Source organism: Ischnura elegans, chromosome X (assembly GCF_921293095.1).
Source record: "Ischnura elegans chromosome X, ioIscEleg1.1, whole genome shotgun sequence".
Lineage (NCBI taxonomy): Eukaryota > Metazoa > Arthropoda > Insecta > Odonata > Coenagrionidae > Ischnura > Ischnura elegans.
In genome coordinates, this window is record NC_060259.1 from 88,246,545 (window position 1) to 88,258,710 (window position 12,166).

The 12,166-nt window shown below is 42.7% G+C and overlaps 1 protein-coding gene across 1 annotated transcript in view; it reads left to right on the top strand.

Annotated features, from left to right (window-relative positions):
• Nucleotides 1-874: 874 nt before the first annotated feature.
• The window catches only part of LOC124171094 (protein atonal homolog 8), a 29,032-nt gene continuing 17,740 nt past the window's right edge, over nt 875-12,166 (top strand). The window contains exon 1 of the mRNA XM_046550239.1: nt 875-1,038. Coding sequence (XP_046406195.1) covers nt 954-1,038 — 85 coding nt within the window. The 5' untranslated portion in view covers nt 875-953. The remainder of the gene's footprint in view (nt 1,039-12,166) is intronic.

Genomic DNA, 12,166 nt, shown 5'->3' on the forward strand with positions numbered 1-12,166 from the left:
CGAATTAATTTAAGCGCATCCGGGAAACTAGACAGGTGCTCCTTGTACTAATGATACCATCAACACCGTGCATAATACCGAAATCACTTTTCAAGAACCACACTCAAAATTGATGAAACTACGTGTATTACACTACAGAAAGCACTTATACTAAAACATAGCGGCAGTAAATTACTGAATGGATAGGACGAAATAATAGAAATTACATATAAGTAATGTGGATAGCCATAGACCCGCCTCATGCTTGACCAGACTAGAGAAAATAGGAAAATCTGAGTCAAATGAAAATATTTGTGGTAATAATGTAGTGCTCAAGTGTATGACGTGCATTAATATTTGCTCCATGAATGCCATGAGGAATGGAATAATATAAAGTGTATATAAATACTGTGGCTAGACATAGACCCGCTGCATGCTTGACCAGACCAGAATAAATGGCAAAATGAAAATAAATAAAGTAATAATGTATAGTGCTCAAGTGTAAGACGTACATTGATCTTTGAACCACGAATGCCATGAGGCAAGCGAGAAGGAAGTGGCATCCCTTGGTTGTGATGGGAGCGGAGTCACCTCTTTAATTCAACAACTGCATCTGTTCGAATTTACCTACGCCACCCAATGGAGCACATACGCCGTAACGTAGCGACGGGGCGGGTGGGTAAAAACATTCCGTGTTGTTATATGATTTTCCCGTTTAGTATCCCATGGGCTGGGCGAAGGAGGGCTTCCGCCGAGCAGCGGGGCGGCCGCCGACTGAGCGTCGCTGGGGGCGGGGGGGGCCAGGCACGCCGCCACTCTGCCGCCACCGAGTCGGCTGCCAGCCAACCCCCTCTCCGCCCCCTCCGTCCCCCGCTCCGTCTCCGCCACGGCGGGACCAAGAGGAGGCACTTGCACTCCGGCGCTGGACGTGTCCGCGGCGCCGCCGCTGCCAGCTCCCGAGGACCCTCGGCGCCATGTGCAGCCAGCCGCCCGCGAGCGACGACTCGGCCTCACCGCCGCCCATGGACCACCGCCGCACCAGGAATAGCATTCTGATCGGTCAGTGCTCTCGATAGTGTCGGTCAGTGCTTCGGCCCGAGGGCTGTTTGGTTCGTGGTGGGCGAGGGTAGAGCTCACCCCGGACCGAGCCACGGGAGAGTGAATGTCGCTCGGGGTGGGGAGGCGAGTCCCTGTCCCTGGTTTGGATGGGTGAGGGTAGAGCTCGTCCCAGACTAATCCAATGGCGTGAGAATGTCACTCTGGATAGAGAGCTCCTTGCTTCGTGTCATCTCGTACCGCGAGGATTTTTGCTCGGGGAAAATTGAAGGCTTCGCCCGGATTCAAACCTGGTACCCTTCGACCAGTGGACCAGCACCCGACACGATGTGTTTCGAAGTGTGCCCCGCCTATTGGAGCGCATGGGTGGGAGGTCGAATGAGGGACCCATATGCGAAAGAAGGATTGAGGATCACAGTTTAACGTCCCATCCGACAGCCGGTGTAGTGCACACAAGTGTTCACGTCGAGGCACTGCGTGAGTGGAGTGTATCTTATAAGGTCTCTGTTGTCCCATGGAACACCGTTTAATGTCCCATCCGACGGACCGAAGACAATACTCGAGTGTTCTCTTTACTAAGGAGCGGAGGATTATTACTGAATATTTTTCTGCGTCTCTCGGATAAATCACCCATCCGTCAGACGGTGCTCTCATCAAACGGATTATCACAGAAAATTTCTCGACTATTTAAGGTATTTGAACCCGGGCAACACATGTATGCGATTGCTAGTACTCCAGTCACTTCGCAAACATAACCCGCAGTGCTCTTAAACAGTTAGAAGGGTCATAGTGCTTCAGTAATTTCTGTCAAGCTCAGATAAGGATGCCTCTTCCCGTGAGCGTACAAACGTTTTGCTGCCGGATGAAGTACATATTGCACGAGAGTGAAATTAACATAATTTATCTTTTGTCCGCAGGCGATAAAAATTATGAGAATTCCACTTCAACATTGAGTTTGGTTGGACATTCAATCTAAATGAGCAATATTTTATTCACTGCCCCCGTTTCGATCTTCCCGTGAATGTGTGTTAACCAGGTGGTGCTCAATGTATACTGTTGAATCCACAGTGAAATCCACATAATTGATCTCTTGCCAGCATGGATACTTTTCACGCCATCAACCCTGAAACAAAAGTGGGATTTGCAGTTCAATCTTGGTGCGCGGCACACAAGCGTCGTGATCGTGGTTTCGGCTCGACGCGGGCGTCGGCTCCAGCGAAAGTGTCGGGCGACCGAGTCGTCTTCGACGGAATTCCGAGACGGCGCCTGAGCGCCAGGGCGCCACTCCCCGCCCCTCCGTCACCACGCGCTCGACCTCTGCCATTCCCGCCTCCGGAGGCGGCCGCGTCGACACATGAATCACCCGGCGGGACCGGCTCTCACGCGGAGTAATCACTCCTCTCACGACGGAATCACTCTGCCCATTCCAAAAGAATAGGCACCCAAGCATTGTCAAAACTGTTAGTGTCAGTCGTTACTGTGAGGAACTTACAACTCTACGAATGGTATGACTTCCAATTTTACACGTAAGATTTTTTTGTCTACGATCATGGTTTCGACGTCAGGGCGACATCCCCAGGTGAAATAATACAGAAAAGTCTTCACTTATAAGCAAATAAAATAAGTGGGGAAGTTCGGATTCCGCACCTTTGTACATGCGATCCTCCCCCACAACATTTCTCATTTTATGAATAAGTGAACATTTCTCTGTATTAAGCTCCTGAGGATGACGCACTGACTTCGAAACCGTGGTCGTAGTTAAATAAAATTTCGGATGGAAAATATAAGGTTTAAAGTTATTTAAGACGAAGTATTCTAGAAAGGTAACGCTGGTGTATATACGTAGATCCTCAATTCGTGGCGGAGGGGGTGGGCGTCTAGCCCCCTCTTTTTCATACAACCTGTCATATTTAATACCTAATGAGAATAATATACTATATGAAGGAGTATCGCAGCATGCCGCGGCAACGTCATTGCGCATTATTCATTGAGCTAATTGAGATTACTGTGCTAATTTATTTCATATTTTTCCTCACGCCTGAGGGCGCTGCCCTCCCCCCTGATGTACGCCCATTGATCTTCCGATTTCGACGTAATTACCAAAGATGAAGGCTATATTTTCCGAGTCGAATTTTGGCTCTAAAATGTGTCATTATTTTTTAGAAGGCATAAAATTAACCAAGAGTTGAACAAGTACCTTTTTTCGGAACTTTACGCGAGGTCAGGGAGTTACCGCCCTTCTTGCACCAAACTTTACTAGCATCACCTTGATATTGATACTTATGTTGGCTCACAGTTTATATATCAAAATCCAATCGTAAACTAGAAGTTGAGACTAAGGCTACGGTGCAACGCGCGAGTTTTCTCGACTTTTCATTGTCGAAATGAAGTTACGTTACAAAGTTGACGATGACTCTTGTTAATTAATACTTTCACTAATTAATAGTACCAACGTAGAATAAATTAAGGTTTCTTTTTAATGCAAGTTATGTTGTGATTGGACGAGCCATTACAGCGCTAGAGTGATTCCAGCATAAATATCTTTATTTTTTAAATGGACAGTAGAACCGAAAAGGGATGGATTCAAACTTTCATTATTCCCGTGAACGATCACAGGACACTAAAGAGTTCATCGCGATGTAAATCTTGGTAGTTTTTCCCCGTCCTTTTTTTTAGCGGTTGATGGCGTTCATTAATTACGTGAGGTGATTTTGGCGATTCTTGGACCCCCCTTTCCCTCTTTGTAAAATATCGTGAGATTTGGCTCGACCCCCTTCCTCTAATCTCACGTGGCATTGTTCAAAATGCCTATTTTCAGTGTAAATATGTTAGTCTATGCTTCATTGCGTTGGATTTCTTAAAACATGTTTCATTATTTATATTTGAGATTAGTTATGCCTAGTATTTAGGATAACAAAGATCGCATTTTTACACTGTTCTTGCGGAAAAAATTACGTAATACTTGCCAGGACCCCTGTCCCCCTAGTGAGATAGGGTGGAATCGGCTTCACCTCTCCGCCATAAAAGCCTCACGTAATTAGTGGATGAGATAGCGAAGATATTAGAAGCTAATGTCGCTGCGATGGTCATCCTATCTTCTAACAATAAGCGCTTGCTCATGTTAGCTGTAGCAAACCAATAGCGACGTAAGAGTCGGGGAGAATGCATTGGTCTTTCGCTTGGAAGTGAAGCTGCGAAGTTGATTTCATACTTAATTATTATCGAATAGTATTTTCCGTGTTGCCTTCAGGTCGTTAGATGGGGTTAATTTTGCGTGTATGTGGCTCTCGGTCTTACTTATTTTTTGTTTTAAGTTCTTGAAGAGAGTAAACCCTGCCACACATGTGCAGGTGTCGTAATATTTTATTTAGCACCTAAAACTGCATAGCATATAGACTATTCGGTTAACAATATCTACCACATGCACAAGAGAAGGCGTAAATAAAGATTTAAATTCGCATGTAAGGCCGTTTTGAACACAGCGTACATAGCGGCACCTTGGAACATTCCAAGAATATCGAGGTATTATGCAAAATATTTTGACAGTATCGTTCATTTAATTCTGTACCGCACTGTTTGTTAGAATTCAATATACTTTCGCGTTGCAACAACATTAAGCATTTCATTCAGTGTGTAGTTGTATTATAAATATTAAATTATTTTCCATTTGTAAGAGTACTATTACTGCGGCCCAATTCGAGGGTAATTTTAAGGCCGACTAGAGAGCCTCTTGAGACTCAAGCGGCTAAGTTTTTGCATCGCTCGAGATAAACTTTTTCGGGTTGTCAACCGTGTGAGGTGGTTCATTTAGTACGACGTTTGGTAAACTTTGGAAACCACAGATCCTCACCAACTCAACGAGAGTGCCCTGGAACTTTCATCATGCAAATTCACCGGGTAAGCTCTGTGTGTTTCTACTATGAGGTCTTTTTTACTACATGTCTTGTATAGGGCTGCCGGGGAACAACGATAACTTATTCAAATTGGCTTTGTATTTATGAAAATTCTCCATTTATTGCTAGAAAACGGACTTATCCCACACTGCAGGTTCCCGCCGCGTCTGGAGCCAGGGTCTATCTTCCGGATATCCCGTAGCTGAGTTTGACTTTAACTGACAACAGTCTCAACCTGAAAAACTCTCCAGGACAGGGGACGAAACTGCTATCTTTCAAACTCAACCTGTGCGACGGGATACTCGGGCAATGGACTCCGTCGAATGCACCGATGTATTTCATCCTTCACGTCACAATCGTCTAACCCTAAAGTCATAATGATAACGCGTGCTCGTGCAATACGCGCAGGTCGACCGTTGGCTGTTCTCCGCATGCCTCCGAATTTCAAGTGTAACGTGCACTCAAATATTTCCGTGCAGGAGACCCAAGGAACCCTAACTAAAAACCCATATTCTTGGAAACAATTAGAATGAGCAAGAATATTCATCTTTCCTCCATTTGTACAACTGACTGTTTAAAGATATTTTTAATAAAGTGCTTATCCCGTATTAGGGTAGTTTCCTTCATCAAAGAAAACGAAAGGCATTGATTACGATTCGTTAACCACCCTTAGTGTATTTATATTATACAAATTATTTGGTTTTATAATTCCCAGTTTATACGAATGGCAATGGCCAATTTTAACCTCATTTGAAAAAGGCCAGATTGGCGCCCATGCGATTCCACTCCACGTGACGTCACAGGGACCTAGTTTCTATACGAGTAGATAGGAGTTTTACATCGCCTGAGATTACCAATGCATGCATTAGGCACATAGCTCAGGGAAACATCTCTTAATAATTACCTATTAAAACTGCCTAAGGTCGGAAAGTTTCATTCGTTTGATAAGGTATTAATAATCCTTATTAAAGCCAAGCGCTACCTGCTAGCAGGGTACTCAGCTACCTGCTAGCAGCCAGCATCGCATCGGCGCATAATATCCTCGCCCCAAGGCCACCTCACACGGTGACAGCGGGAACCAGAATGACATCACCCGGGCTTTTCCCAGCATTCATACTTAGCCGTCGCGTTTTCGCGCGCTGGAAAATTTTCACTTTTCATTTAATCGCGAAATATAGACATCGTCATTTAAAAATCTAAATGCGTGAAATGCGTACTCCAGGAGTAGTAATCTTTCGATTTAGGCAACAAAAAAATAATATGAAACCACCCTTATATAAAGCATAATGCGCACTCCTTCACGCTACGCATAACGCGCCTTCAATTGCTACGAAAATTTTGCAAAAAGCGTTTACAAAGCCCGAGTTGTACTTGAGATTGTGGAGAATATTATTTAACACCACGCACTTACACTGATGAACATTAAGTATTGAGTCTTACAGAGGTATTTTTTTTCGCGGCTGAGGATGTGTGGACATCTCCAAAATCTGCTTTCACCACATGGTGGGCATATCGCATGGCTCCACCAGGGTTCCACAACACACATTTTTACTGTCGTGGTAGACTAATGGGTATACCGTCGCGTCGGGTCGCTCAGCGAAGAATCGTGGGTTGAAATCCGAGTCTTCTGACACCCCAAGCAAAAATCCTCGAAGGGTGAAGTGACTCAAAACGAGAACCCCCACCCCTACTTGGAGCTGTGAAATACACAAGTCCACGAATTAGTCTGGGGTGAGCTCTACCCTCACCCATCCACAGCAACCTTCAGGTTTACTCGCTGGGAGAGCAAATACCAAAACCGCTGAACGACTGGTATCGATAGTTTGGCATTATTAGGAGTGTTAATTTAATCGGATGCTGATGATGCAATACCAGCGAAACGACGTCTAACCCAGTGACGGATCCAGGATAGGGACAAAGGTGGGGCTAACATACCAAAAGTAGTGGAGGTCCTAACTAAATTACCATACTGTATAGTGTAAATTGAGTACCCAGTTTTCACACAAGTAAACGGTCACAGGAACAGGTGCAAAGATAAACTTCGAGAAGAAATATTCGCTATGAAGAAATCATTTGCCATGACCGGGAATTGAACGGGGATCTCCCAACTCGCTCTCAATTAACTTAAGTGATAGATGTAACTGGTGGCATAACCTGAACGACAAATGGGAAAGCTAAGTTCTTCCTCTGGCCGAGGAAAATTATTATTTCAGACCGAGTTTCATCAATTTTTTTATAAAATTAGTCGTCCTCCATTATAAAAACAAGTATAAATAGGAGGAAGACACTTGAAAGAATACACTGATAGTTAATGACTCTAAACTTCCACCAACGAAATCTATCTTCTCTTTCTTTGTGTGTAGTTGCTAAAACCTATCGATAATGTTGACTTTCTGCTTTTCCTTCTCGCACGTATTGGCTTCAATATACAACTGTGAAGATATAAAAATATTTTATTTGCTGAGATTCCAATATTTGAGAGGCATTCTAAATTAAAAAATAAATATCCTAGAAGCAACCGTGCGCCTGTGAGATGAGTATCAAAGCGATAGATTATTGTACCTTGCCTTTCTTGGAAAGGATAAGTCTACGCCAAGCTCATAGGTCAATGCATGAGGGCTCAGGGGAGCCCTTGTAGGATACAACACACCGGGGCCGGGACCAAGCCCGTGGCTTATACGCCCGATCACCCGGGGAGGGGCTGGAGAGGTAGGAAAAAGGATAGAGGCGCCGCCGCGATGGGAGCCCGCCGACGCCTCTGGGAAGGGCCTAATGCTATTGTAAAACAACATTTCCTTCCACTTATTCGAGACCCTCAACGGCCTTAAAAACGCCCATGTTAGCATTATTCCTCGCCAGCTATCTCAATTGGTGAATGGTAAGGGGTGTTAAGACACTAACTGTGGGCCTTTCAATAGAGCATCATTCATATAAGGGTTTGGTATTGATTTTATGTATTTTTTCTGAGGTATTGGATAAACCGTGGAAAAAGGGTTTCTATACCTACCAGTTCGATAATTCATCACACCAGGTGGACCTAAAAATATGATCCTCACTGCATCACACTGTGAGACTTTACTGGTTATGATAGAATCTGAAAAATAAAGGCACCCGTATTTTTTTCGATTTCGTTGAGATGCCTACTTAACGAGGTATTTTTTTGCGTGAACTCGACGGGCCTAACTCTATCGCAGATTAGTTGATGACGTCAATGACTCTTGCCGTACGAATCACCACTTCTCCGTGGATCCTCGGCCTCGCTCATCCTACTCACGTGGTTCGTTGATATTGAAACTCAAGCGATCGAATGTTTTGTCAAAAAAACCGTAGCCCTCAATTACACATTTTCCTAAGCCACTTTGCCATTTGTTCCCGGGTGTTCTTTTTCATTGTATCCTTCTTAATTTGCCACAGTCTTCGTGGGAACTCTCCCTTCATTTTTTCCATCAATTGTATTTAAATAGTTGCATATCGCATCGAATATCAAAGATAAAAGCCGTAGTCTTAACTATTTTGGGATTATGTCGATATGATAGATTTAAAAATATTCTTTGTTATATTCCACGCAGTATTTCTTTAAAAAACTCTATCGGTTTCGGAATTGTCAGATCATTATCATCTTTTACCTTTTGATAATGACCAGAAAAGGTGGAAATCGGTATAGCTTTTAAATGAATACTGTTTGGAATATAACAAAGTTTATTTTTGAATCTATCATGTCACGAAGTGAAACCTCAAACCATTGATTTCATCGTGCCGGTAGGCTTAGCTTCCCGTCCACAGGGACCGGGTTTAATTACCTAACGGTGATAGTTATTTATCAGAATAACCCTGACACCTGCTTGCAAGATGCACGGATGATGTTCGGCACTCCGTGCAATCGGATGGGACGGAATGACTCGTTTTCTGAGCGCCATTCCCAGTGTAACGCTAGCACCGTGTTCATTTACTTGATATTCCTCGAGGGTCGCAAGTGGCTTCTCTGGTGACAGTCACCTCATCTGGTAATCATGATAGCGAACTGTTTTTCAGACTGGTTCGGAAAGATGTGGTTCGACTCCCATTTAGATGAATAATGCCTCTCGAAAATCCAAATCAATCAAGTTCTTCACTAACCTCTGATTCAAATGTATTAGTTTTCGTATCAAGGATGAATTGCAGCAGGAATGTAGCTCATAAAGTAAACGAAAAGACAAAATTTTTGGTCAATATTTTTTATACATCAAATATAGAACAATTTAAGTCGCCAATATTTAAAGATAATGCATCTCTGGATACACTCATTCTGGATACTCAGCTCAGGGCTATTGTACTTATGGATAATTGCGGTTGAACGTTTCTAAAAACTAGAATAAATGCATGAATAAAATTTAGCTTGTCTTAATTTAATGACATGTTTCTTTGATAATGAGATGGAAGGTTTCACTTTGATTGTTTCATTTTTTCATTAATTAATTTGCAATAAATTTGACGCCTCCGGGAGGCCCTATGAGGATGTGAATATTAATCAAATCAGAGATCCCAACCGTTAAAAAATATTTTATTTCTTTATTATAAATAGTATTATTAAATTATATAATTAAAACTCCTTCCGAGATGGTCTTCTGGTCATTTACTGGGGTAGCCCTTGAAACTGACGAGAGAGTGTCAAGGAAGAGAAAATCTGACAGGAGAGAATGAAGGACGTGTTTGGTATTTCTAATTGAGTGTGAAAATACATTTAGTTCATCATATCACTTTTTCACAAAGTAGATCTCTTCTTGATCCATCTTGAATAACGTATCATCAAACTGGGGCAAAATAAACCTGAAATATACGCTATTTTATGTAATGTCGAAATTTATTTATCCGTTTAGCCCTAAACTCGTTGAGTTAACTTGCGCATGTCGTTAAGTCCATGCTATGCAATTATTTATCATATATGTTCAAAACTCGTATTTGCATGATTTTTACCCGAACGAGATGTTGTGCACCTATCAACTTCTCGCGAAATTGTCTTGGTGATTTTGCTAATTGCACAGTATCATTCAGAGAGGTGCCTGTCGTTTCGTATATTAAGGGTTCCGCGAGTAGAGTTCTTTTAGACGTCATAAAAGTTTTGAAAAAAAAAAAAAACAGAATCAAGTTGTATAATTGGCTATTTCATAGCCACCATCCTTAGACACACAACGAGGAATTCGAGCCATGGTAACTTGGAGCTGCCAGGTGTGTCGGCTTGGCAACTTGAACACCCCACCTGATTCGGCTCTGTTCGAGTCTCCTCGCCCTGAGAACTTAAATTTACAAGCTCCACCGCGAGACAATAATGTATGGCAGAGGATGTAAGGACAAAAGCTATTTGATCGGGCCGGTTCACCCTAAAAATTCTCGATTTTCTACTCTATACAGGTGGAACCGAATAAACAGTAATGGCATATGGTAAATTAAGTCTTACCCAAGAAGTTACGAGAAAGTGAAGGTACCGCCGACGACATACCCCATAAATGTAAATCATACAGTGGTGGAGTTGAATTATTTCGAAAATAAATTATTTCAATTTTGGCTTAGCCTTCTAATATACCTCTGGTTTATTTTATCTGAACAATATTCAATAATTATTTCCCCATGTTAATAATTAGGTTTCAACTTAATAATTATTAATTATAATTAATTTCCAGGGAAATCAATCTAATTAGTCTCCGGCTTACTAATTTGAAAAAAAAAATTTCTTCCAGTTATTTACCATGACGCGGATGTTTTTCAGCCATTTGAATTGAATTTCTACGATTTGAATGTTTAGATGAGAAGGGCTGAAACTATCCAAGTTCCGCATTAGCCAGCTATACTGTCATACTAGTGGATACGTTCCGCTGTGAGGCACCATCATTTCATTTCACACCTACATGACCTGCAAGGTCCACGTGGTTAACTCGCTGGAGACTAGAGATGCGTTTGCAGAATGTTCAAATGGTGCGGCCGCGTGAGAGGAATCAGTGCCCCCCCCCCCCCCCCCCCCCCCCCCCCGATTGCTTCCCACCTCACTCGCCACAGTGCCGCGGCTTGGCTGTAGGTTCGGCCGATGTGTTCGTATCAGCACATCGGCTGACGATATGATGAACAACGGCGGATGTTGGCTTGTTAGAACTTCAATAATTGCTGCTCGTCCCTAGTTTCAACCTTGTGGTTGATATGCAGCACGCACCTTTCATCTTAAGGATACAAAACAGCACGATTTTTTACTTTTATTTAAAAAAAAGGAAAATGACAATATAATGACGATATTGAGTTTTGATTAACGATACATCGGATTACGATCAAATCACGTGGTATCATAATAATCATCGTGTATCGTAGTGAAAAGTCCGATTATTGTGATGCATCATAGTATGTAACTGAAGATTTTTTTGTGGTTGGCGTTTTGTCACTCTTGCGATACATGGGTGCTGTATCGATAACCCGTTCAATCCTCCCCAAGCGGCGCGTCCCCATGGACCGGATGACGAAACTATCAAGGCCGGACCTGCGGGCCGCCGCCGCGAGAAAGGTGGACGACTTAGCCAAAAAGTGGTCTCATGTAAATACAGGGACAGCTTCGTTGAACATCACGGCACTTCTTCGGATGGAAGAAAGGGTATTGGGGTAAAAGATAGCTCACAGGGAGAGGATTTGTAGTCAGAATTTCATTCGAGAGTTTCAAATCTCCGTAGAGAAATATTGTCTACCAGTCACCTACAAAATGAACAAAGAGCGGAATGATAAATGATAATGAATAATATTGATTTCCAATCAGGGAACGAAGCTTCCAAAGGAGCTCTATCGATCACAGCACTCCTGAAACTAACTAAAACTATCATGAACTTCAAGAAAATGAAATTTTCATTACTTTAAGCAATAAGTACGGAACGATAAAGTCTCTAATATAAACAGCGCCAGAAGAACTACGGGAAGATTCAATACTCACACTGTATTACGTTTCATACGCTACCTAACACACTACTGAACCATTCATAGTTGAGGGGAGTTCGAGAAAAATTCAACGTGTGTTGCTCCAGTTGCGCCGTCAAGTAATGTGTGCCCTCGCATTGTTTGCCATTGAAAATATTTGTGTAGTTAGGGAGGAATTTCAGGCTTAATGCATAATATTATTGCTTTCATGCGTCCAGATTGAGATTCTAATACTTGATCTATCTCATATAGGATGGTAATTACCGTGGCATCGCAGCAGCCTTGCACTTGAATAACTCGCGCTCCCCATGCTT